At 48.1% G+C, this 25,448-nt stretch overlaps 9 protein-coding genes across 15 annotated transcripts; 6 read left to right on the top strand and 3 right to left on the bottom strand.

Moving 5' to 3' along the window:
* The first annotated feature begins 1,014 nt into the window (after nt 1-1,014).
* On the top strand, nt 1,015-4,950 carry FOXG_03107 (STE/STE7 protein kinase). 2 transcript variants are annotated; one of them, XM_018380643.1, is made up of 3 exons: nt 1,015-1,388; nt 1,493-3,674; nt 3,729-4,950. In XM_018380643.1, the coding sequence occupies exons 2-3, from the start codon at nt 2,097-2,099 to the stop codon at nt 4,113-4,115; spliced, it is 1,965 nt and encodes a 654-aa protein (XP_018236960.1). In that variant the 5' UTR covers nt 1,015-1,388; nt 1,493-2,096; the 3' UTR covers nt 4,116-4,950. The 2 variants fall into 2 exon arrangements, with proteins under 2 accessions (XP_018236960.1, XP_018236961.1); XM_018380644.1 differs by lacking the exon at nt 1,015-1,388 and having other exon boundaries at nt 1,407-3,674.
* On the bottom strand, nt 3,666-7,358 carry FOXG_03106 (uncharacterized protein). Of its 2 annotated transcripts, XM_018380642.1 has the most exons (4): nt 6,560-6,972; nt 6,082-6,507; nt 5,496-5,979; nt 3,666-5,438 (listed from the first exon to the last, which is right to left on the bottom strand). In XM_018380642.1, the coding sequence occupies exons 2-4, from the start codon at nt 6,089-6,091 to the stop codon at nt 5,183-5,185; spliced, it is 750 nt and encodes a 249-aa protein (XP_018236959.1). In that variant the 5' UTR covers nt 6,092-6,507; nt 6,560-6,972; the 3' UTR covers nt 3,666-5,182. The 2 variants fall into 2 exon arrangements, with proteins under 2 accessions (XP_018236959.1, XP_018236958.1); XM_018380641.1 differs by having other exon boundaries at nt 6,082-7,358.
* A 474-nt stretch (nt 7,359-7,832) lies between these two features.
* Nucleotides 7,833-8,245, top strand: FOXG_18479 (uncharacterized protein; the record flags this gene model as incomplete). The annotated part of the gene is made up of 2 exons (XM_018398568.1): nt 7,833-7,867; nt 7,924-8,245. The coding sequence occupies 2 exons, from the start codon at nt 7,833-7,835 to the stop codon at nt 8,243-8,245; spliced, it is 357 nt and encodes a 118-aa protein (XP_018236957.1).
* A 302-nt stretch (nt 8,246-8,547) lies between these two features.
* FOXG_18478 (lipoyl(octanoyl) transferase) lies at nt 8,548-9,188 on the top strand (the record flags this gene model as incomplete). The annotated part of the gene is made up of 1 exon (XM_018398567.1): nt 8,548-9,188. One exon carries the CDS (start codon nt 8,548-8,550, stop codon nt 8,992-8,994), a length of 447 nt encoding a protein of 148 aa, XP_018236956.1. The 3' UTR covers nt 8,995-9,188.
* Nucleotides 9,189-9,996: 808 nt separating this feature from the next.
* Nucleotides 9,997-12,104, top strand: FOXG_03104 (D-arabinono-1,4-lactone oxidase). The gene has a single exon (XM_018380640.1). The coding sequence runs from the start codon at nt 10,346-10,348 to the stop codon at nt 11,888-11,890; it is 1,545 nt and encodes a 514-aa protein (XP_018236955.1). The 5' UTR covers nt 9,997-10,345; the 3' UTR covers nt 11,891-12,104.
* Nucleotides 9,998-13,755, bottom strand: FOXG_03103 (uncharacterized protein). Of its 2 annotated transcripts, XM_018380639.1 has the most exons (3): nt 12,588-13,755; nt 12,368-12,533; nt 10,703-12,297 (listed from the first exon to the last, which is right to left on the bottom strand). In XM_018380639.1, the coding sequence occupies exons 1-3, from the start codon at nt 12,987-12,989 to the stop codon at nt 12,191-12,193; spliced, it is 675 nt and encodes a 224-aa protein (XP_018236954.1). In that variant the 5' UTR covers nt 12,990-13,755; the 3' UTR covers nt 10,703-12,190. The 2 variants fall into 2 exon arrangements, with proteins under 2 accessions (XP_018236953.1, XP_018236954.1); XM_018380638.1 differs by having other exon boundaries at nt 9,998-12,533; nt 12,588-13,383.
* A 4,782-nt stretch (nt 13,756-18,537) lies between these two features.
* On the top strand, nt 18,538-21,151 carry FOXG_03102 (MADS-box transcription factor, other eukaryote). Its single transcript, XM_018380637.1, has 3 exons — nt 18,538-19,332; nt 19,609-19,743; nt 19,815-21,151. Exons 1-3 carry the CDS (start codon nt 19,084-19,086, stop codon nt 20,097-20,099), a joined length of 669 nt encoding a protein of 222 aa, XP_018236952.1. The 5' UTR covers nt 18,538-19,083; the 3' UTR covers nt 20,100-21,151.
* A 1,217-nt stretch (nt 21,152-22,368) lies between these two features.
* Nucleotides 22,369-24,608, bottom strand: FOXG_03101 (uncharacterized protein). 4 transcript variants are annotated; one of them, XM_018380635.1, is made up of 3 exons: nt 23,767-24,608; nt 23,144-23,700; nt 22,369-23,007 (listed from the first exon to the last, which is right to left on the bottom strand). In XM_018380635.1, the coding sequence occupies exons 1-2, from the start codon at nt 24,243-24,245 to the stop codon at nt 23,592-23,594; spliced, it is 588 nt and encodes a 195-aa protein (XP_018236949.1). In that variant the 5' UTR covers nt 24,246-24,608; the 3' UTR covers nt 22,369-23,007; nt 23,144-23,591. The 4 variants fall into 4 exon arrangements, with proteins under 4 accessions (XP_018236949.1, XP_018236948.1, XP_018236947.1 ...); XM_018380634.1 differs by having other exon boundaries at nt 22,369-23,087; nt 23,767-24,604; XM_018380636.1 differs by lacking the exon at nt 22,369-23,007 and having other exon boundaries at nt 23,071-23,700; nt 23,767-24,431; nt 24,489-24,568.
* On the top strand, nt 22,824-23,021 carry FOXG_18477 (uncharacterized protein; the record flags this gene model as incomplete). The annotated part of the gene is made up of 1 exon (XM_018398566.1): nt 22,824-23,021. One exon carries the CDS (start codon nt 22,824-22,826, stop codon nt 23,019-23,021), a length of 198 nt encoding a protein of 65 aa, XP_018236951.1.
* Nucleotides 24,609-25,448: the final 840 nt, after the last annotated feature.

Raw genomic sequence — 25,448 nt, 5'->3', positions numbered from 1 at the left:
CTAAGTAGGAGCCTAAGTTATCGATCAAGTTTGTGACGTACTTGTCATTTTGTCTTGCATACTGTCTCAAGCCAGTTAAAAGCCGCAACTAGTACAGATAACGATGCTTCTGTCGATACTGGTAGGACTAACAAAGGGTGTTGGCTCAACCTCAGCATCTTGGCGTTTGAAGCTTTGTCGAAGACACGTATCTGGCGTCCACACGTACAGGTAAAGATGAGATATTCATATTCTGCAACTCTTAGGCAAGGTAGGTAGATAGGTATAGTAATTATCTCAACCATGGATAACGCAAAGGTCTATAAATGATGACTTCATCCTTTCAATGTGCTTTCAGGAATATAGATACCCATAGGTACTCACCTAGTAGGTTGCTGTTAATTTAAGTTGTTTGATAAGAGGATGCACACGACCACAAGGCCTCCGACGGCATACATCTTGCATATAAATGTTGGATAAGATATTCATATGTTTGGGTATTATTGTCGTCTTTGACGCTTTGCTTTGTAGTACAGATGCGAGTCTCCACCTCAAACCAAGGTCTGACATTGACCACATTAACGTCATCGGTGACAGTTCTCCATCGACGATGGCGTCGCAAATTGCAAAAATCAAGGACAACTTGTGCACAGAGCCTTGAAATTAATTACCATTTTCAATATTGCATATTGTTTCTATTTGAGGTAAAATATTGAAAGAGGCCTTAGTATTCACAATGATATATAAAATGCTGTCATCATGACGCCAGTAGGCTTCATAGATTTTATCTTGATGGAATTCCATTATCACTTATGATATATAGAATTTTGGTACAAATTTTCTGGTAAGGTGATGTTAGTGCATATTTATGCCCTGTACGATGGGTCCTTGTAGCGCCCGCCACGGGAAACTCTCAATTGCTGGGCAATATCTCCTAATATGATCCATTAGTTGGGTCTGATCCCGGGCATGAATGGCTGCTGGGTTGGCCCCTGAAGACGGGATTTGCAGTGGCACTGTATCCAAGCTAGAGCACTCTGTTGTGTGCCACGGCCTGGCTTTGCTTGTTCAAAACCGCCACACCATAGTCGTTCCAGGTTCTGTCCTAAATTCCATATCACCAACATCCTCAGCCTCGCCTTCGCCCCCCATTTATCACAAATACCTCTTGCGCCTACCTTGTCAAATTACTGTCTCGCAGGATGCTCATGCCGGGTTGATCTGTCGATTTATACAATTCATTAGCACCTTTCCTCCTCCGTCTCGTTGCTTTTCTGCTTGTCTGCAGAGCCTTTGACCCCGCATCCAGCCATTGCCCATCATACTACGTTGGTACCTTAGTACTTAAGGTACTCAAGGACTGAAACACTTCGTCACTTTTTCTTGATCCCAGCCAGACGCTTCCTCCGGTATGTATACAGCCTTGAAATTATCCTCATATCCTAGAGTACCTTGCACATGCCACAACAAGCTCTGAGAAGCACAGTTCTTATTCTAACAACTTTTGTCTCAGTTATCTATTAAACTTCCAATATTTCGTATGGGACCTACGAGCTTTCATATTTACTAACTCCATTCAGCGAATCTGAGTGCCTAACTTCAACGTGAAGCTTTCCAGGTTGCCATACTGTACTCCCATACAAGATTCACTCACTGTGGCCACATATCGTTGCAAAATAGCGCAAGACAAGCCCCTTTCAAAGTCATCAATCCCGGCAACAACGTTATCAGAACTTGCGTTGATTCTGGCTCATTCGTTACCCCCAGGCTTTTGTAGCCCTTCTTTCCCAACTACAAGAGGCCCTAGTCGTTGAGCCGTACTAGGAGTCTCAAAGGCCTAGACCGCCCACTACTCGACTCCATTTAGCTCCGAAAGAATCGCACCATCTATTTCCCCTCCATCGCTCCTTCTTGTACCCATCTCTAATCGATCGCGTCCCGTCTCCCGATCGATAGCTCCCCGCGGTATTGTTAGGATATTCGCCGTTATTTCCACTCTGCTCTGAATTTTCTGACCAGAATTTTCCTTCCCACCACTCTTGTCGAACCTATTCAACGACATAACCAGAAGAATCAGCCTTTCTGTATTCTGATTCCATCAACGTACCTCATATCCAATGTCTGCCTCCGACTCGATCCCGGCCCCCCCGGAGGACTGGAAGGATCTGTCGACACCTGCATCTCCAGGCTCTGAAGATTCGTCAGAACCCAGTACGCCGCTCGAATCTCCCGGTCATGATAGCCCCAGTGAGCCTCCTCGAAGAGTACCATCTCTGCGCTCCGTTTCCGATCCTCGCAACATGAATCCGAACTCAACTGCTATGGGTGTTTTAGGCATGGCCAGACGCCCTGTACAAACATCCTCGAGTTTTGCTGGAAGTAGTAGTGCCTCGGTGGAAAACAGTATAATGGCCAAAGCCCGAGCATTACATCAACAACGCATGCAGAAGGGCATGTCTCCCGCTGGAATCCCCGGAACACCCTCGGGGTCATCACCTACGGCCAGCGTCGCTAACGGATTCCCTACCAATCTGGGATTGCCGCCCAATATGCAACGACCGCACGCACCACATGTAAATTCAGCTCCTGCGATAACGAAGCCCTCGCTGAGTGAGAGAAGGGCCATGGGCGGCGGCATGGGCATGAAGCTGTCTGATATGGGTAGACCCAGCCCTGTCACCGCCACTGGGAAGAAACGGGGGCCTCCTGGAAAGCTTTCTGATATCACAGGTGATGCGCCAGGTAGTCAACAATCCAACGGAACAGGGGGTGGGCAGGGGTCAAAAATGGACGATTTCAAGAAATATATTGACACAGAGAAGGGTTGGGTGACCTTTGATGGCGCTGCCACAATCACACGGACAGGTGTCAACTTTGCCAATGGCCAAACCTTCAGCATATCTCTTGATGAAGTTGAAGTCTTGACCGAGCTGGGTAAAGGAAACTACGGAACAGTCTACAAGGTCAAGCATGCCAAGCGAAGAGTCCCTCGCTTCGGACAAGGCCTCTCGAGAAAGCCCCTTCCTGTTCAGTATTCGCAGTCGGACCCTTCTCCCATTGGATCTGCGGAAGACTCCGCCGAGGGCTTGCCAGACACGACCGACGGTACAACGGGCACAGTAATGGCGATGAAAGAAATGCGCCTGGAGCTCGACGACGCCAAATTCACAACCATTCTGAAGGAGCTCGTCATCTTACACGAGTGTGTTTCTCCGTATATCATCGACTTTTACGGCGCCTTCTTCCAGGAAGGTGCTGTTTACATGTGTATTGAGTATATGGATGGCGGATCTATCGATAAGCTGTATAATGGTGGTATCCCGGAGAATGTTCTTCGAAAAATCACATACTCTACCGTGATGGGTCTCAAATCACTGAAGGAGGAGCATAGCATTATTCATCGCGATGTCAAACCAACAAACATCTTGGTCAATACACGAGGCCAGGTCAAGATTTGCGATTTTGGTGTCAGTGGTAATCTGGTAGCTAGTATAGCGCGAACCAACATCGGCTGTCAGAGCTATATGGCCCCCGAGAGAATCTCTGGTGGTGGATTCGCACAAGCCGGTAATTCCGATGGCTCATACAGCGTTCAGAGCGATGTCTGGAGTTTGGGCCTGACCATCATCGAGTGTGCTAAGGGCGCTTATCCTTACCCACCGGAGGTCTCTTCTACTATTTTCAGCCAACTGAGTGTAAGCGCTCCTTCTTTTGAGTTAAGCCAGTCATGGATTACTAACATGCTACAGGCTATTGTTGAAGGTGAACCACCTGCTATGCCAGAGGACACTTACTCGGACATGGCCAAGGATTTTGTGAAAAGCTGTCTTCACAAGATTCCTATGAAGCGGCCAACCTACGCCATGCTATTGAAACATCCGTGGCTCGTCGAATTTACAAAGCCTCAAACAATCACGGAAGAAGCTGAGGAGGGTGATGGAGTTGATACGGTCGCGGAAGCTGTTGGTAAAATTGATTTGAGCTCATCAACTGCAGATACTGAAGTGGCAGATTGGGTCAATGGCGTTCTACAACGAGAGAAAGATGGCCTGAAGGAGGACGGGCCCTTGAAACCAGCACTACACAATGCACCGCTTGATAGCGTCAGTCCTATGTCAAGCCCAAAGGATGCATGAAAATTTGTAAAGCCGGTGCGGCCCAATCCTACCTCTCCGGGGGAAAGACTCGGCCATCTAGGAAGCATGCCAACGGAGCAGGTATCTAGTTGGCTACAGGACTATGGATAACAAGCATCTGCTCAACTGATGCGACGGCTATTTCCAATGTGTCGACCTTTTATCATCAGCAGTAACACAACACAAAGTCCCCAGGCATCAGCATGTGTTACTTGAATCATTTTGACCTTCTTTTTCTGCATTTTTTCGGAGGACACTCCTGTACACGCTTTAGGATGGGTTTAGACAAATTCGGGCCGGATTTTGGCATTTGTTTTTCGGAAGAACAAAATTGGGCGAATGGCACCAAGTTGGAAAACGAACCAGGATAGCATGTTGGTTTTTTTTTCATTTCATGTACTTGAAGGAAAGGGACAGCGGCGAACAACACAGGATAAAAGAGAGGGCTTTGGAGGTGACTTCGGGCTTCAATCGCTTAACGAGAGTTAGGGTAGGGGGGTGATATGCATTTCATGGTTTGGCGAATGGACGAATGACGTCAATATGGTACATGCATAATGATTTGAACTTTATGGTATTAGGCACCTCGTGGACTATACAACGGCAACATGACCTATCCTCGCTGTAGTAGTAACTACTGAAGAGTGATCATTTGTGTGACGCCATGAAGCTCGGGGTTGTTAGCTCGCAATGTCCACACGATGCCTAGTGGCAATATCAAGACTTGAAAACACTTGAATTGTTGTAATATCATACATTCATAATAACTATTAGACAGTTGATGAAAGCAAGCTTCTTGTAGATCTCGCCCATAACTTCAACATTACGTTCAGAGAAAGCCCATTCTCCTCGCCAAACATATCATGAACACAAACCTGCTCAGTAGAACAGATCATGGTTGGTGAATCAAATATAGACGGAACAAAATTATAGCGTAGCACGCGAACAACCATTGAGGCTGTCGTGAATGCGATCACTGCGACTGTTCATGCTCATCCCTCATCGAGCTCTGCCGACATTGGAGAGTCACTGGGATGTGGCCTAACAGACAGCTGCCAGGTAACAGTTTAGGAATAGTCATCCTTAACACGGCGCCCCTCATAGCCTCCGCCATGGCTGCTGCGGACACTTCGTCTACGGCGCCATGAGCGGCCGCTGTAACCTCCGCTTGACGACTTGTCACCACGCATGCCTAGGCAGAAGAGAATGGTAGCGATGAACAAAGTGGCCCATGAGGCCCACGCAAAACCGAAGGCATAGCGGCCAATGGAGGCCGATCGACCGTCATGGTGAAAGGCATTGCGAGCGAGAACCCAGGTAGCACTAAGAAGGGATGTTAGTAAACAGCTATACCATCATACAGGGGCCAGAGATACGTACGTCATTAGGGACATTGCAACTGAGGAGCAGAACAGGGCGAACATGGACATGATGCCAGAGATTCCAGCACCAAGACGGCCACAGCAGGCAATGAAGCCAGTAAAGAAGGCGAGGGTCTCGAAGAACAGAGTGATCAGAATGAAGACCCAGCCAAACCGCCACAAGAAGAACTGTTTGTTCGATGTGGTGTCACCGGCACGACTACCGACAAGCGAGCTGGGCGCATTACGTGGGTTTGAGTCCCAGGCGCGACCGATGACGGGGGCAGCGCGGGCGCCATCGCAGTCATTGTTGCCGGCACCGCAAATGTAGAAGAAGTTCCATTGTGTGACTTCGCGAGCACCCGAGATACCGCCTGTGTCGGCGCGGAGGAAATACGTCTTGTCGAATGGCGTGGTAGAGGTCAAGCCTGAGAGGATGATGAACCAGAGGAAGAGGAGGGAAACAGCGAGGAGGACCAGGCCAGCGAGGCCAAGAGGAGCATCTGCGACAGGTCAGTTATCTGTTGGTAAAGCCATACAAAATAAGTCAGGAGAGGTGATCATGCTGCCCAGGCTTGCACTTGTGAGTACATGAGAGAACTTACTCTTCGCCATGGCTGTATCCCGTTGGAAAGTATACTATTCTCCAGCTGAACAGTATCTGGCCACAATCAAAATCAAGCGCTGCCTGCAAGCACTTCTGCCCAAAAAATCGAACTCGAAAGGATTAATTTACTGCGATGGAGCCCTGGGGGTTGGATGTCGTCACGCTGCCAGGATCACCGTCAAGGAAAAGGCTGCAGCTAAAAAGACCGCTAATGAAATCTTGCGTCTTATTTCGTGTCTCTCGACAAGGGTCCAGAGTTTGCTTGTGCTGTAGAGAACAGGCGTCTGGAACTGTCGGGCGATGGCGATAGATCTTATAAAAGTAGGAAGAGGGAGCCGGAAGAGAATTAAGGTCTGGGCTGAGGAGATTGACGATCCTTATGAACCTTGTTTATTAGCTCTGGGAGGGTTTCTTGTTTTTGTTTCTGGAGCCTTTTGCTTAGCGTCTAGGGGTGATGTGATGCTCGGGAGACGGACTGGCTTGTCGGTGTGGAGACCGGGAGATGTGTGTCTTAGTCGAATTGTACGACGGTGATTAGAATGTTTCTTCTCCCGTCGGCTGAGGAAAGACACGGAGTTCCCAGTGAGATAGGTACATGAATGACTTCGCAGAGGAGAGGAGGGGATCGTAGCCAAATGCACGAGGGGAGCATACGACTTATCACTTGAGAAAGGACCGCAACCCAAATGAACTCACCACCATCGAGGCGTTACGTAGGTCCCCGTAGGCTACCACCCTTCACGGGTGCTCGCCCAGGGCACATTGATCCCGGCTGCAGCACTCTGAATCACACTAAAGTAAATCCCAGCGGAGACATTGAATGCTCTGGTGGGCAGTAGATGATGCTTCCACCTTATTCCTACGGGTCCAGCCTGCAACCTTCGATGCCCGAAGCGAGAGGAACTTGCTAGACTAGTGCATCTAAGGTAGAGAAAAGTTCCGAGTGCACGACAGCTCAGTGATGACGACAGTGGGCAACGATGGAGAAGAGGTGCACCACAACATCTTACCCAATGGAGCAAAGCTGTAGCAACCATTTTGTCTCTCTTGGGGTTTAGCGCACCACTTCCCTGATGTCATGGGACACAAGTGAATGATGCGACAGCGACGTCTGCGAAAAGGCAGTGATTGTGGATGATGGATGGGGCGATAGCTTTTGAGACTGCCAATGCTCGCCAAGCTACCAAGATCGAGAGCTTGGCATTCGCTTGTGCTACGTTTTCTGAGCTACCTTAGTGTTGAGACATGGTCTTCGTCGAGTTGATTGAATTGTTTTTATCTGTATTACCAGCAGTTTCAGAGCTCCGATGAACAGTACAGTACCTTATCTACCCAGCTCTTCTCACCCTTCAGCTCTCGGCTTTCCAGGTATGGGTCTCAGACAACTAAGCTAAGGTAGTCAGTTTCTTAGTTTCAGCTCGCATTGTGTACAAGTTCTACCTGCTCCAGTCTTACATACTGCCTACCTATCATTTGACAGCCTGCTGTGTGTAGTTACTTTTGAATTTTTCAACTGCTAAGCCACAATCGTGAAGCTCAAACACTTTAACGTACGCACAAGGTTTCTCCTTCATATCGAATATCAATTAAAACTAGCCTTCACATGCAAAGGTCAATTTCGAAATTGGACTCTCGGCGGCCTCCGTCCGTTGATCTTTGGCCCTGAGCTACCGACGTCACCACCGCCGGCTTTCTTTGCCCCACGGGATCATCCACCAGAAACTCACTTCTCACCAAGGCATATCGCGCATGCCTACGCCAGAGTTTGTACGGAGGTTACCTCGGTTTGTGATCTTGGACATACAGGATTACAAGCCACATCGACCCCAATTGATCGTAGCTACTCTGCGAGCTCTGTAATCGGCTTCTTCGCCACGGAATCTGCCTGGAAGCCGGACCACAATGCCGCCCGGCTTGCGGCTGAAGGCCATTGGTCCTGGAGACTTCCCAGCCTTCTCCAGTCCATATGCAGCGTCATCATCCTCATCGGAATCTTTTGGATGCCCGAGAGTCCCCGTTGGCTCCTCAGCAAGGATAAGCACGACGATACCCTCAAGGTCCTCACTCATTACCACGCAGAGGATGACCCCGATGATGAATTTGTCCAGCTCGAGTTTAGCGAGATCAAGGCCGCTCGTTGTTTCTCGAGTGGAAGAGTCTGAGCGAGGAACAACAACAGCACAGAGGCCACATACCCCGCCCTCATCTTCTTTCTTTTGAACCAACACCAACTCTCACGCTTGGGCGTCGACAGCGCCCCCTCACCTCCGAGCAAACCTCCTACTTCAGGTCTCCCCTCTACGTTAGTCTTCCTCATCGGCGTAACCCTGTCAATGAGCAGAGCTTCATTCCCGAGGTCAAACAGACAAGCCGTGGTGGTTTGACAACCTACCATGGTCCTGGGCAGCTTGTCTTGTGGCCTGTGCTAGACATGCACTCTCCCCTATATGCGCATTACTCAGTCATGTCGTATGCGAACCATCTCGAAGCGACCACACGTCGTCTACTGGCATGTTTGTTCGGTTTGGAAACTTATACAACCCGAGATGAACCTGGAGTCTGGGTTCGTACCCCCGCCGGTCAACCAGAACGTAAAATTGCAGCAATCGGAGTTCATCATCGGAGACACGTCACAGCCCTTGGTATTGCTATCAACATCGACGTCTCGGTAGATGGTCCCGACGTTGTCAATCCTTGGGCTCGTTTTGTTCCTTGCGGCCTTGAAGGTAAGCTTGTCACCTCTGTCGCCGCCGAATTAGCAATGAAAGATGGTATTGCGCGACTTGGTGGCTGGAATACTGCCTCACTAGCAGCCGTGTGGGCGAAGATATTCGAAGAAGGGATAGTAGATGATACAAAGAGAAGTATTGACGGCGAGGGAAGCTCTCAGTTCCGTCGAGCAGCCTCATGATACTTGGCTCTAGTAAACTGGATCAATTCCAGCCTAGATATTCTGCTGTCAGGCCGTCACAAAATATCACTGGCTAAACAAGTATTATGTGTCAGTGTATACTATATGTTTTAGGTTCGGGTACTCATGTGGTATTAATATGAAGGTAAATGACTCAGGGGACTCATGGCCAGTTGTCCTCTTTCTCTATAAGCCCATATTCAAGACTGTTAATTCTTGAGCTGATTTTGAACTTAATTTGTCGGCAGTGTGTTGACAGATTATAAAGAGACCCGGAGTTGATCGCTATCTGGAAGACGATGTACTTGATCAATGCGACAATGCTACACTGTCATAGACTTTTATTGTATCGATCGCAGGCTCATCCTGTAATCGAATCAATGTATTCATTCACTGGTTTATATAATCATATACTTACTTTATCATGCCCTATCCCCTAGTACTAACGATTAAACCAACTGCTACTTGTTGTGACTGATGGAGAATAGACCAGGGTCCGAGGTGTTGGTGAAGTATATAAATACCTTGAGAACCCCTTCTGCACCGATGCTGTATCTCATCAACCAGGGTTGGCCTTAGATTTTGGTTTCTCCAAAACCACATACCCAAGAGTAAATCAATCATTATACAATAACTTATTAACAAAGATCCATACGCCCGACTCAACCATAGTGACAAAAGTCAAATGACTATGCCAATCCATATTTCAACTAATTTGCACTGATTGCTCGGGGCGCGAGGCAAACCGATCAAGAAATGTCTCAAGTCATGAACAAGATCGTAGGGTAGCTGCCTGCACATGTGCGCCGAGACTCTCGATGACACCATTTAACATCCCTGTCGTCGCTTAGAAAGCATAACCATCTCGGCCTGAGCCGGTGAATATCGTTGACGTCTAGAATTACATCGGAGCCAATCAGAGTCAGAAATGCGATCGTCAGTACCCTGTCATAACGATCCAGGGACCTCTGATGATCGGCCATTTTTTTTTTTGCTTTAGGTTGTTTTTCTGCGTGCTTTTAGTTGCCTTCGACTTACAAAATTCGCGTCTTTGCCCCCAGAAATTGTCAAAATGATGTATTTGCCTCTCCATGTATGCATATGGAAGCCAAAATGACACAAAACGAAGAATAAGCTTAATATAACTGGCCTTGTTACTGTGCCAGCAGACTTGTGATTCCGATCCCGACCCACCTGCCAGCGACCAAATCCGACTACACCCACTTCGGCATCAAGCAATTCATATCCCACTCATCCTCTGATATGCTAACTTGAACCTGGCATCCCCTTGATACCGTCTTGTTTCTATTCCTTGGGTTCATTTTCTACCGTCTGTGAATCGAGCAGAGCCATGGACCCTCTCGTGGCCGCAGAACTGGCAAAGTTTGACGATAGCGTGGCATTTCGTGCTCGGCCACAACATGTCCACCACACTTGGGCGCGCACATTTTCGTCCCTCCCAGAGCTTTTTATCCAACCCGAGTCTCTGCCTGAAGTTGAGAAAGTTGTGAATCTGGCACGAAGATGCCGTCGGCGTCTAGTGACGACTGGCTGTGGCCATTCACCCTCCAATATCACTTGCACATCCAGCTGGCTCGTCAACCTGGACAACTTCAACAGGGTACTCTCGGTGAACAAAGATACAGGTGTTGTTACCATGGAGGGTGGAATCAGGCTGTACGCCCTCTGTGAAGAGCTCGAGAAGCATGGACTCACGATGCCAAATCTTGGAAGCATCAATGAGCAGTCTATTAGTGGCGCTATCTCAACAGGTACCCACGGAAGCAGTCTACGCCATGGACTGATGTCCGAAGACATCCTTTCCCTTAAGGTCACAATGGCAGATGGAACCACAGTGTACTGCTCCAAAGATATCAAGACGGACCTTTTTAGAGCTGCCCTTCTTTCTCTCGGCGCTATTGGTATCATTACCGAAGTTTCCTTCCAGGCAGTTCCAGCCTTTACCTTGAAGTGGGAACAGAGCATTGACGCAGACCACAAGATGTTTGAGTCTTGGAATCGAAACCTATGGACACAGAGTGAATTTGTCAGGGTCTGGTGGTTCCCATACACAAGACGTGCAGTGGTGTGGCAGGCAGAGCAAACCGATGAGGAACACCGCGACCCTCCTCAGAGTGGGTATGATGGCTCAATCGGCTACTATGTCTATCATAATCTTCTCTATCTTGCCCAACACGTTCCACGAATCCTGCCATGGGTTGAGTGGTTTGTTTTCGGTATGCAGTATGGCTTTCGGAATGGAACCACTTCATCAGCTGTTCAACCAAGTCGCAAAGCACTGCTCATGAACTGCCTATATTCCCAGTTTGTCAACGAGTGGGCTATCCCTCTTCATAAGGGCCCTGAGGCCCTCCGGAGACTGAGCTCTTGGCTCAACCACTTGACTCATGATGATCCTGATTACGTTCCTCACAACATCCCCTTCTCTGCTGACGGTCTTTACGTCCACGCACCCGTCGAAGTGCGCGTAAGCGACACCACTCTCACCTCGAACGTACGGCCATACCTTGATATTACTGTTGAAAACGGACCTACGTTGTACCTCAATGCGACACTATATCGCCCCTATCTAATGGATCCTCCTTGCCACGAACGATACTATGAGGCTTTTGAGTGGCTGATGAAAGACCTTGGAGGTCGACCGCACTGGGCCAAGAATTTTAGAACCACTAGGCCTGAGATTGAAGCGTTCTATGGCAAGCAACTTGAATCGTTCCGGGCCATACGCAATGATGCTGACCCTCAGGGCATGTTTGTCGGGCCATGGCATCGAGAGACAATTATGGAGGATGGCGAAGGTCTTGAGTTCGAAGAGGTTGAGATTCGAAGAGAGAAGAACCGCACAGGAGGTGTCACAACGTTTGGAATCATTTGATAGCGTAACCGGTCATGACAAAACGACATGGGAATTAGATATATCGCTTGCCACATGGCCCATCAAAAACGACTTCAATATCGGGAATTGTGATGTGATCTGGATGGCCTAGGTAGTATGCCGCACCCATCCACTTGACGATCGATAACAGGAATAAAGTATTAATATTAAAACCACTCGCTTGAATTTGTCACATATCCGTCTGAAAGAGGAAGAAAAAAAGGATGCCAGTGTAGTGACTTCTAGAAGAATGCGCGGTCCAGCCCACCAATCACGGGTAACATTGTAAAGTGTTCTGCATTAAATTTGTCGGTAGCCGGCCTTCTCATCGATATGTCGGTAGCGTTCGCGCTCTTTGCGATCCTTGAGCAGACATGCGATGCACAAGATAAAGATAGCATCGATACCTATATGGGATATTAGTTACTTGCGATGTCTTGGCGTGCAATTGGGCAGGAAATGTAAGCTTAGACTCACCGACGATTCCAAACAGAACAGTAAAAATGCCGTCGATATGTAGGTTTGCAAAACTTGAGATTGATGTTGCACAGCCACGTAGCAGCGCTGCACTTGCAGGACTGCTGCAAGTCGAATCCATCACAAAAGCCGGTGTTGTGCTATTGAAATAACCACAACACTGAAACTGTAAGGATTCAAGTTAATACGTCTCATGGTGGCCGATTTCAGTCAAACGTACCGAGTCCTGGATCAAGCTCTGTACGTCTGGTTCTTGCTCGATGTAGATATTGAAAAATTGCTCACTCATCCTCAACGTCATAACCCAGAGGAACACAGCCACGCACATAGTGAATATCGCGCACACCGTCACCATATATCCCGAAACCTTGAGAAAGCTTCGAGCGGGCATGACGAGTCCAGGCAGGGTGACCGCAAACGTGACGAGAATGAAAATGGCATTGACGATACCCGCGGTCAGGGGAAATCTTTGGTACAGCAAGTTCCTTGTAACATCCTCGCCATCAGTAGGCATATCCTTCATCTTACTCTGTACGACCAGCGAAAAAACCAGCTCCATGACACCCGAACTCAGGAAGAGAGCGTCGGCGGCGACCGTCGAGAGGAAGATCTTGTCGACCATATTGGCGATGTTGCAGACGATATGTAGTAAGGAACCGGTAAGAAAGCTTTGTATCTTGTTTAATTCGAGGTTTGATCCCTATATCGGATATTTTTCGAGTAGATTCGCTAGGAGATATGGTTGGTAAGACGTCCAGCGCCTGGTATATTGAGCCTCGTCGAGAGGTTGAAATGAATGAAGAGAGCGTTCTCAAGAGATCAACCCTTGAGAACTGCAAATATATTCAAAAGAAAGAGAGAAAGAACTGATAAAACAGCAGGCGCCGAAGCGAGCACGGAAGATCCGTTGAAGAGAATGTGTAGTATAGTATTAAAAAGAGGTGAAAGACTACGATGACTCCCTGAGCCTACGAGAAGAACATGACAACCGACCAGCCCATGAACAACGAGTCACGGAAAAACCAAACGACACCGAGACCAACAATGAAACGAGACTTCTATTCAAACGTCTCGGAAAACACCTGATTATTGACGAGTTCCGCTGCCAATGCTGTTTCAGGAGATGGGTTTTTGCCGCAGAATTGTCAACGGACCCCCTTGATGGTGGTGCCACGAAGAGGCGGTGGCCAATCATAGGCTTCAAAAGTGTGGTTGAATGCCCCCTTTGGGACAACTGTCTCTGGAGCCAAGAAACTTGAGACTCGGTAAAAGTCTAGAGGCCAACGACAGTGGCTTAGGATGATCGTAAAACCACAAAAGGGGAGCCGAAATGCCTGGAAACCTGTTCAAACTTGTAGCAGGAGCCGCCAAGTTATCATTCTGATCTGATTTCTGGCGTGATCTTGTTTCTTTTGCTTGCAGGATCTACGTTCTGACGCATACTCGCTTGTCAAGAGGTTTCCAGAACATCAATCCCTCCGGTAGTTGAGAAATGCGATTGCCTGAAGCTAGGGGATATGAGGAAAGGTCCACCAAGGGGTGCCTTAACTGCTGCAACGTCTGCGGGTGCAAACCCCAGCCTGCCGGTAGCTCTTATGAGCTTAATCGTCCAAAGACGTCGATGAATACCCCTTGAGGGATGGTGTTGTGTTAGCCGAACAACCACATGTTAGCGATTGGTATCCTGATAAAGAATTTCGTATAAAAACCAAATATTCCATCACTATCTCGCACTTGGACCCGAGATTGTTAACGCAACGATTCTTTCTATCTCAGTCGTCATCCTTGGTGATACCGTGGCATTCCGTTCTCGATCAATCTGATGACCATGTTACTGTCACCCATCTCTACTAATGCGATCATGGACGTGTTTTGGAAAGATATCGATACTGGACTTAGTGGGAGTATCAGACGAACCGAATTTCACAACTGGGTTCATATTTGCAAATTTAAAGTTGAGCAATGCAGCATTAAAAGGGTAACCTATCATAGATCTTTGCGTATTAATAGTGATATGCTCGCAGGGCAAAAGGTGAGGAAGTCTCGTAAGGGTCAAGTTGGCGGATATCCGTAATGTGAGCCGCATAAAACCTTGCTGCACATGAGAATGGAAGCGATCAAGTCTTGAACAATCCCTGAGATCAGAGGGAGGACCTTCTTGAAGCTCTTGCCCGTTGGCAAACCAGTGCCAGCCAACAGTCCAAGCGCCAAACCCACATCGGCGAGCTCTTGTTTTTTTCTTAGGTAACTATCGGGGGAACTTTCGTGGCTCGGTAGAACGATATGCTTTTGAGCGTGCTCGAGGTCATCGTCAGGCCTATCTTTTAAGGAATGAACATTTCTCTAATCTAGTGGATGTTTATAAAGAACAATCTAGATCTAGTATTCATCCAGCTTTGTTATTGACGCCACGCAATACTACGATACCATTCTCACTGGCATATCGAAAGATGATCTGGCTGACCACGTTCACAGCAAACATGGTTTGCAGCACCAAGTGCCACGCTGACACTGTGCCATTCTTGGGGAGCTTCCTGTTCGAGCTAAGCTTGGGTTATGGAGGTGGAGGGGCCGTTCAGAACCTTAGCAACTAGCCTGAGCTTTGGCCTGAATGAATGGCTAACGCTCGCCGTTGCTTGTCATTGGCAAGGTTGGCTCCGAGCACCTTGTACATAGTTTTCCCCGCTCGATGTACCCATGGACCGTGCGCTGAGTTGCAAGTTGAGAGGACGGCAGCCTCTCTGACTGTCCCATCTTGGCCATCAGGTTGATGGTCATTCGTGAATTGCTTTGCGGCACCTTTCCTCCTGTGGGATGAATCCATTCTTGTTCCGTCTGTGCCTCCAGCCTTAAATGCAAGATTGAACTCTTACATGTGAGATCGAAGGATCAGTCAATCTCAGGACGTCAAGACTCGAAATAAAGAATCCTATCCAACTCTGGATACTATTGTCAATATTCATTGCTCACTGATACGGCTCCCAACCACCTAACTTTCGGTCGCGCCCGAACTTGACGTGACTTGCTGCAAGTGACTTTACGGCATCTCATCATGTCAATATAGGACTTTGTTCCGCACTCAAGTCGCCCCTTATCGCGGAACAAACAAACTATGAAGCCGTTCCCCGCCACCCTCCGACGGAGCCGAGGTTTTGTCCACCAATCCCCGGGTTTGCGCTGTACAGCAAGAAAACCTCTGCTCTAAGCCAAGGTGCCAAAAGTATCTAATCTAAGGCCCACTAAATTACACTGAGTTTACCCAAGTCTTTTTGTCATCTAAAATAGTGGCCCTTAAGCTTTCTTGCATCCCCATGTACTTGTTGTGCACCCCGCTTCAAGTGGTGATGATCAGTGAACGCGCTATCTATTTGGTTGACACAAACGCTCCACAAGATCTTATGCTGTTCGAGACAACAAGACGACAGGACGGTGTTTGTTCTCGAGCCCGTCAGCCTGTGTGGTACCATTACTACCTGAATCAATTATACATAAGATCCAAAGTGGACGTCCACACTCGTGATTTCGTCTTTTCTGTTGGAAATCGATGAAGCACGAGTTTGAGTGAGCTCCCGCCAATCATGTCTATACTCCGTTGCGGCATATTTGCAGGATGGTCTAGATCAGTTTGAACATCCATCCCTGGTAGCCAGGGGAGTCTGAGCCGAGGAATTAGGCCCGCCTATCCTGCGATTTCCATCTCTGTGATTAATCAGCGACTACGGATAAGTCGATATAAAAACATTTTCATTTATATGTTGAATTGCATAGTTATTCCGAGCGAGAGATGTCAAACAAACGTATTAGTCTTGGTTGAGATTTTGGGCAGCGATACGAAGAAGATCAACATGTGTTTGATGACATTTTCGACACTTCTCAATTCCCTAGATACCTACCTATGTAGCAATAAGCTCCTGGATACCCAATACAAAGAACAGTTTCTTCGTGCTCACTCAATTCATCACTGATCAAGCACCAATTGGCCCCGCTTGCTAAAGTGGATGATGCGACAGGTCGAGGCCCAGATACAGATGCACGCGCGACAGGGGAGTTGCACCATGTGTCCATCAAAGACCGACAATTTGAGCTTTTCGTGTTCAGTTTGATCCCCAGGATGTTGAGATGGAGACACTGTGCGACAGATCTGCGCTAGTCGAGATTTGATTGTAAAAGGGAGGCTGGAGCTCGGGTAAGCAATCAGACTTTTGCCCTGGCGGTTTGTTCTTTTTTCGCGTGGTCACTAAAACCTATGGGGCATGTTGATCAAGATCTTTGTGTAAAAACTCAGGTTCAAACATACTGCACTGACCTTGATACGGAGTGCTTATGTTGGAGATGTGAAAGCCCTTCTGCAGTTGCAGCCACGCTATGGTTCGTCACGCGGCGGCATGCGTGCGGCGCAGAGAGGCCCACTGATTCAACGGCTCAAGATATCCAGGATAGGACCGAGGGTCTTTGACAGGTAGGTACATACTGGAAGCATGTAATGAGAGGTGCCAACTTTACGGTAGGGCAACACTGTGTCACTCGCTTGGAAGATGACCGGGCGGAGCGGGATCCCAGTGGAGCTCTTTGCCTGATGGACCGAGTCGTGGACCACTGCATCCACATTCAGCCAAACTCTGTCCGTTACTTTCAAGGGCTGTTTGAATATCGTGGTCTCCTACGTAGTAACTGAGCATCGAAATGGCAGTCCAGAAAGGGAAGCCGATAACGCCTTGCACACAAACCTGTAACGGCCCTCGCTTTCATACCCTCTCCATAGCCTTCACGAGGATACATCAAGCAACGGTTGAGAAGCCGAAACAAGGCACCGTCAGGTACAGGACACGCCGTCCGTCATCACTGACGTCCCACCCTGTCTTTGTTGCCATCAACGAAGGCTCTTCTGCCTGAGATGGAGGTTGGCCGGTGTGAATTTGGTCAAGACGACGAATGTGAACGTTGAAATTTGGTGATTTTAACTCCGCAAGAAGATCGAAACAGAAGAACCCTGTTGATAACAGCGATTTGCAAACGGCTCCATTCGATCAGTGATGAATGCATCGATTGACGAAGACAACCACATCAGTAAGGGTTTCTGGCAAGGTGTGACGATCTTTCATTGTCCACAGGATAGTCCGTGTGCAGGACGGCTACAACATCACTATCCTCGTTTCAATTGTCGGATCTTGATGACGTTGTTGATCGGACGTAGGAACGGTATCCCCAGATACGATAGGCTGTTATGAACCAATTATCCATAAACAAAAATTGTTCTAAAAGGGCAAATGCACGCAATCGTTTGCAGAAACAACAAAGCTTGGTGAACGATACTACGGCGATCACCATTGACGCTTCTGTAATTTCCAATTCGGGGAACATCTATGAATTCGCATTCAACACCTGTGCAGTCCAGGTCAATTCGTTCACTCTTTCACCCCAACTTCATTCCGATGATTCGAGCACTTCAATTACTCAAAATCCACAATTGCATCCGTTCTTACACACCACATTGAGCTCTGTAGCATGTGTAAAAGCTCAAGGCCCATCCCATCATGTTGATTCTCACACATCCTCTCACGAATACCCACCACACGCGTGCCACAGTCCACTCATGCAATCCCAGTCGCACCAGCAATGGCGCGCTGCACGTAGCAACCCACCAGACGGCTTGAATCGCTGACTCCCTAACTCAGCAACAGACAGGCTAATTCAAAGACTGTGGTTGGTCAAAGCTTGACCTTGCATCCTTTCCACCCTCGCTCATCTTGTGCTCATTCCACTCGTGGATGGAGACTGGGAGCCCGTCCCGCTGCAGCAGCCAAAAGCTTGCTACTACTCTAGCTACCTTAGCACGTCGCATACCGGATGCCCCTCGTAAATTACCGGAAGCACAGCAAGCCTCACCCCGGTTCCCTACCTAGACAGATGTAATTTATTCATCGGATACTTAGTAGAAGACCCGAAATACCCTGCTGTTTTATCTAATTTATCCCTTACCCGCACAGGGTCAACGCGCACAGTGGGAGAAAAGGACCCATTTACTCTTGTTCCCCCGCTCCATGCTCCCTCCCCCATCCGCCCATCGGCCTGATCCCTGGCAGTTGTGAGGCCTAAGGTTGGCTGGACTCTTGTCTCTACAATCCGACCCACACCCTGTCATCTCCGCTTCCGGTCAAGCGTCTCGTCATGTACCTGTGGTGCTCAGCGGCCGCAATCATCTCTGCCAATGAGCACCAATGTCTCTTTTGCTTAAGGTAAATTCCCTCGTCTTGTCTGCTTAGAGCAATAGTTTAACCCTGCCATCTCTCCTTCATCCCCTGCACTCTTTCACTGGGCTTTCCAACACGCGCACTTGCACTTGCCTCGCCTGGCCTCGCCTCTTTCCCGTCCGCGCCACCCACGCTCTCCACAGTCCGCACCCAGAAAAAGGAAAGGCCCCCCCGACCCAAACCCAGACACACCCAGACCAGACTCGAAGCAGCAAACAAGCAAGAGCGTGCCCAACCAGGTTTCTGCGACAATAAACGCAGAGCACCGCAGCTCCCTCAATTTCTCTCCGCTCCCACTCCAGATACAGTATAGATCCATCGGCACCACGCTCAAAGCAGTATCTCCACCACCTTTTTTTGTTCTTCCTGTCGCGGTTCGTTCGTGGTAATACAAACAAGAGCTCTTCCTCTTTTGAGATAATCGAATCCAAGCCAATTTGAGACGAATATCGACTCGCAGACACCATGGCCGACATCACAGATCAGCACGACCAGACCTCTCCTACTGAGCTCGACGACTCACAGAACGTTGGCAATGGCAACGCCACTGAGTCTCGCGGCATCAAGCGCCAGCGTCCTTCAGCTGGCGACGACGACGACGATGACGACGAGAAGGGCAGTCGCGAGCGTCGCAAGATTGAGATCAAGTTTATCAGCGACAAATCTCGCCGACACATTACGTTCTCCAAGCGCAAGGCTGGAATCATGAAGAAGGTATGATTCAACCTCTACAATCCCAACAACACCAGGTTTGCCATAGCAGCCATGATGCTTGATTTTAAGACTGAAAGCGCGTGAAATTTGGACGCGCAAACTTCAACGTTTCCGCTACACCAAAATTCAGCATTCATTGATCTCTTCGACACATTTTGGTTGCTGTTTAGATTCCCGTCGCGTCAAAACAAGCTCCCGCGTTTGCTCGTCTGCGCCAAAACTTGGCGCAAACCAATTTCTTGTTGCACGGAGAGCTAATTTACATTCATTCATCAGGCCTACGAACTCTCTGTCCTCACAGGCACTCAGGTTCTACTTCTCGTGGTTTCAGAAACCGGTCTCGTTTACACCTTCACCACACCCAAGCTGCAGCCCCTCGTTACCAAGTCTGAGGGCAAGAACTTGATCCAGGTACGTAACTATTTGTCTGCCTGACATGACAGATTCTGTCCCTCTACAGACCATGGACTGATCATGACCAGGCTTGTCTTAATGCTCCTGAGCCCACTCCAGGCAATGAGAATGGCGTCGATGGCGGCGACCAAGTCGAGTCTCCAGAAGAACCCCCTAACCAGCACCTCCCTCCTCAGGGCAACCGACCTGGCATGCCCCAAAACCCTCATATGCCCAACAACTACATGCCCAACATGCCCATGGATCCTCAGCAGGCTCTGGCTTACCAGAGCTACGTACAACGGAATCAGGCTTATGGCTCTGGCATACCTCCTCAACCAGGTATGCCTGCTAACAGCCATCACCAGTCATAATGACGTCCGACTCCAAAGATCGGTCTTCGGTCAATGATACCCGGCGCTCAATGCTTTCTCGAGACGCCGCCTCTCGACCTTGCACGCCCCTCCTTGACATCAGAGCTGTCTTGTGAGGTCCCGGTGAAAAGGCGTTGGTTGGTGTTGATTTGCCATCTGCATTTCTCTTTGATTTTTGTTTTTAAGTTTCTTGAAATTACATCAAGGCTTTCAGGCCCCAGCGAAGTCTGACGAGCCTTTGAGCGGAAATATAATAATCGCATCTGGGAGCAGTGGGTTTACGGGCTGTAAAATCCCACCCTCGCGGCCACGAATAACTACACGTGTCGTTTTCGAGACCAACAGTATGCGGCCAATGCTGGGGGAACCCTTCATGGTCAGCAGTACCACCATGGTTTCTTGTGATCAAAGGCTCCGTGGAAGCTGGTGTCTTTACGCCATAGGACATTTGCGTGTGGTGGATGCATGTTGGAGTGAAGAGGTGTTGTCATTGAAGAGCACGAAGAGGCGCGTTTGGCTTGTGAATTACATCAGAGTGTTTGGGATGGCAGGGAATGGATGGGATGAAGGCACGAATGTTTACGGAATGGGTACTTCATGCAGATTTGACGTCTATCATGGGCGAAAAGAGACGAAGGAAGGATGCTTTCAACGTGGGCTTACCAAACCGTTCCTCTTTTCGCATTGAATGTCGAATGTAAATATGTATTGAATTAGTGAGACCAACATCTCTGCGCTCAGGCGAGATGTTGCAAGTGGGTTGTTGGAGTTTGGCCCAATGTATAAGTCAAAATCGGACTTTCCCAAGATGGACATTCCACCATCAAAAAGTTACTTCACCCCAGATTTGCAGGTACGGTATTTTCGAAATCTGCTGCACCTTATCTAGTGCAGACTCTGGATTCCACATAAGGCAGAATCTTAACTCCAAATTTGGCGAATCATCTTTTTTGCTCAACTCTAGGATCCTGGTTCAAACCTTGAAAGGACGGAGGAAGGTTCAGGCTTGCTAGATGTAAATGTTATTGAAATGGATCTCTTACCGCATTTGGAGAGTTGGCGGCATATGATTGGGAGGTTCTCTCGGCCGGTAAGATCGTGTGCGGCTGCGCCTATGGGGAAACTTTACTATTTTTGTCATAATTTCTTTTCTTCTTTCAGCGCGTGCGCGTGGATTGAAACAAGATGAGATGACGTTACATGAGGGAAAAGAGTACCTACGACAGAAGCGGTTTGGGGTCGGCCTTTTCCACTTTGGTGGTGAGGTGGGGATGAAGGATCATCTTGGCTTAGTTGGGATGAGTTGATAGATCAAGTCAGAGTTGGAGGTGTAAGTGAGTGAAAGTTGGCAATGAGGTCTTGAGGCAGACAGCAAATCAGTACTGTGTTGGGAACAGACCCGCGCTGAGGCTGCTGGTATTTCTTGCGATCCGTGAGGTTCCTGTTCCTGTTTCCCTGTGCTAGGGAACCCAAGAACTCTACATGAACCCTGTGACCCTACATCAATCGGCACTTCACTGGAATATATAGTCACGGTATAGCTCGCTTGAGTAATATAATTTCTATAAAGAGTGGGAGGTGTACAGGCAGTCCAACGTTAGAAGGATAAGCATAACCTTCCATTCCCACGCATGCTAGCCACAGTCAGCCTTGATACAGTTGTATGAACACTTACACTTCGCAAACGGTATGGCTAGACCACTTCCTACACAAACTCGCCAAAGTTCCGGTGTTCTTCGATCGTGGTAGGTTGGGTGTTGTCAAAGTTTGAGGCCAGGGGAGCTCAAGCTTTTACATCAGGTTGTGGATAAGAGTGGAAGGTGACGGAACGAGGGTCACCATGGATTACAGGACATAGCAATATAACATAACTACATGCCATCAAGGGTGTGTTGTTTAGTTCTATTCATCAAGTAGCCAATTCCCAGAGGAACATAATTTGCATATCAGGAACCATATAGGGCCCTTTGAACTATGAGCTTTTCTGGATATGTTTGGAGGAAATATGAGATAGTCCCAAGTCGATAGATATACCTAGACTCGGTTGGTACCGTAGTAGAATATGATCTGAGTATACTCATACAAGCATTGTCTATAGACAGGTGCTTCGAGGTGCAACATTACCAACTCTCCAGCTCATCCAAGAGGGGCAAATTAAAAAAGAAGAAAAAGCCAATAAAACTACGATTTCTTCCTTCTCGCTCTTTTGTTTAGTTTCTTATAGTATGGTCACTGCCAATGGCCTGTTGCGTGTTTGTGCCTGTGTTTGTGCCCCCTTTTCTTCTGACAGTATAAAAGAGTATCTTGATGTCATTTATTTAGCTAGCTAGACTACGGATAGGTAGCTGCGCTTCAACTTGCCATTCAATGTCACATTTCTGCCCGTTGTAACCATAAAAGCATGGACATGAAAGCTGAGTTTGCCTTCCCGAGCTCGTCCAAATTGGCTCTCAAGGTCCGTTAGTCGATGAAGTACAGCCGTCCAGTTCCTGAGGGAAAGAGATGCCGTCTACTCACTGAGTAGGGCAAATTCTAGATCCTAATGGACTGAGTGGTGCTCTCGGTGTCTTCAGCCAAGACATGTAGCTCACCATTGCAAGCACACTATTCGCTGCACGACTTGCAACGAAACGCATGAAACGCGTTATTGCCCACGAGCCGATGAGAATGCCATTTCACTATATGCAGAAGACCAGATTACTGCGGACGACGGAGTTAGCTGTAATGCCTTTGCTTCACGAGGAGTCCCCGAAGAGTGGGGGCAAGCGAGTTGCATTCCGTGACCAGGAGCATGCGACACGAAAGCCTCCTGCCAGTGTCAAGACTGAGATCAAGAACGAGTACAAACAAGCTGCAAAAGCGTTACAGTCCAGCGCTCAGCAAGACGGCGGTGGAGGTGGTGAAGCCCCTGGTGATGAGTAGTTAGTCGTGGTTGGAGCCTCAGAGAGCAAGAAAACTTCTGACATTAGATCAGGGTGCCAAGATAAACTGGTCTAAGAGTTTACTAAAATATACTACGATATACTAATATATACTAAACTTACCTAAATCTTTTTATCACGTAGAAAAGAGATCCGTTTTCTTGCCTCCTCGTGTCAGGAAACAAGCTTAGTCTAGTATGTACTTCCAGTACCACTAGTACCGCTTTGTCATGGTCGTGTTTGTTGATGGTGAGCAGATTTGAGAAGGTTTTCGGCTTTCATACCCCGCTGACGTACCGGTACAAAAGTGACATGCGACTTTACACCCAGGCGACAACTGAAGTACTAACGCAGGCGACTGAAAGCATAGCAAAGAACATCAATATAAACGAGAGACGGAAACACCTGGTGACCTTTATTGAATGCTGTCATATAAACTTGGTCGCGTGCTCGTGTCATGCTGATTTCGATCGAAAACCTGAACGCCGCCCATTCCATTGCGAGAATTACCGCCTAGTGGTGCTCCAGACTTCATCTAATATCATTTGCTGCCGAAGCTCTGAGTATGTCTCTAATGCTCAACTGTTGGTATGTATCGACCGACTGCTAGGCTGCCAACAAAGACACCAGCCAGGACGGAGAGGAAGTAGCCGACATTCATCGTCATAACGGCCAACATGCTGTAAAACACGATTAGCATATAGTCCAGGCACAATCAGGCTCTCGGAGCCATGCGCATGACATACAGGAGATATCCAATCCCGACGATCATGGTATCAAGACATGCCCGAACCGGATCAACACTGAACCTCCACGGCCTCATCGCTGCTCGTTTCCTTTCCACAACGACGACGGTTTCCTCGAGACCGTTCTCCGAGAGGGTCATGCGGCGCGCGTCGGGGCTAGAAGCTATCTGCTCCGACAAGGGGATCTTGCCATTGACAGCCACGTAACGGCGTGCAGCTTCGCGATCAAGCCAGCGAGCTTCCTGGACAGCTTTGAAAGCGACAAGGGCCCGCGCAATAATGGCAAGCACAGCGAGGAAAATACATGTTCCTGCGTAGGAACCTGCGTTATTCGGTGTCCACGAGTTGGCGTAGAGCGGCGTGCGGGTTTCGGTTTGGAAGACCATGGTCATGATGCTTGACCCGTGGGAGGATGACGAGGAGCCGGATGAGTCGCCGCCCATATCCATGCCTGGCATATCATGTCTTGGAAAGTTCATGTTGATAGCAGTCGTAGTAACGGAGGGACGGTTCGCACACAGCCCTACTGTTTGCAGATTATGGATAGATCGATAATTTGGGATGCCCGACGGCTCCAAGTCCCAGCGGTCAGTTTCTGAATATTGTATCGATAGAAAACAAAGCACAAGGCTCAAGTTCGTGGAATTTCCAGTATATTGTGCTGACTTTGGTGAGAGAAGAATAAATAAATGGTCTGTGAAAGAGAGAGGGATTTAAGTTACGGCAGGTATATCGATAAAGAGACAGATAATCACAGAAACGATCCGAGGAAGCCAGCTGCCATTAATCTGTTAAATTACATGCTCAAGGACTGCTTTTTGAGGGCGAAGGGATGATGTTATACTTTCTTGCTCAAATAAACTCATTTCTGTGTACCAGGGTGTATTAACCGACGCATTAATAGATGTACCTGTACTTGGCGAATGTACCGCTGACTGCCCCGCTTGAGGGTTCCATTCCCGTCAAGTTGAACAACACCAGTCAACTACAAGTCGATTTGAAGTTCTTCAAAATTGCATTAATTTCATCCTTTGACCAGACATTGAACAGTCATGTTTTATAATTACATCTTTAGCAGGTGATAAATAAGTCCAGTACTTTCTCAAAGTCAGAACATCAGCAACATTCTCGCAACTGAGCAATACGTCTGTTGCAGTGACGATTCTTAATGCTGCCATTTGAGATTTCCACGATACAAAGCAACCTGAAACAGCCTCGATCCGGGCTCATACTATCCCGAAGGACGTTGATTGTGCCGGATGATTCAAAAGAAAGTCCGATTGTAACAGCTCAGTATCAAGTTCGAATGCTTATGCCCCGTTGTCTTTCTCCCCTGCAAAATATTTTCCGAGCTGGTACTGATTCATGGTGATACTTCTATGATAGCGTTGCTCTTATACAAGGATACGCGCTCGCTCGCTCACATCCCTAAATCCGGCTTTTACTCTTTGCTTGACTTGAGGCTGTTGTGCTTCATGATCAGGCAGTGACTTCGAGCCCGATGATATTAGCTCAATACCGATCATTTATGGAGCCAATATTCCAATAGCACCCTATCATAAGTGTACACTCTGCATCACAGACCTGGATGACGGTCGATCAGAGCCTGTATACATGCTAGCAGGCCTTTACAAGGGCAAATTTATGTTAAAAGTATAATATTAAATTCTCAGAGAAAATGC

This window comes from Fusarium oxysporum, chromosome 8 (genome assembly GCF_000149955.1).
Source record: "Fusarium oxysporum f. sp. lycopersici 4287 chromosome 8, whole genome shotgun sequence".
NCBI lineage: Eukaryota > Fungi > Ascomycota > Sordariomycetes > Hypocreales > Nectriaceae > Fusarium > Fusarium oxysporum.
This window is presented reverse-complemented; position numbering and strand designations above follow the sequence as displayed.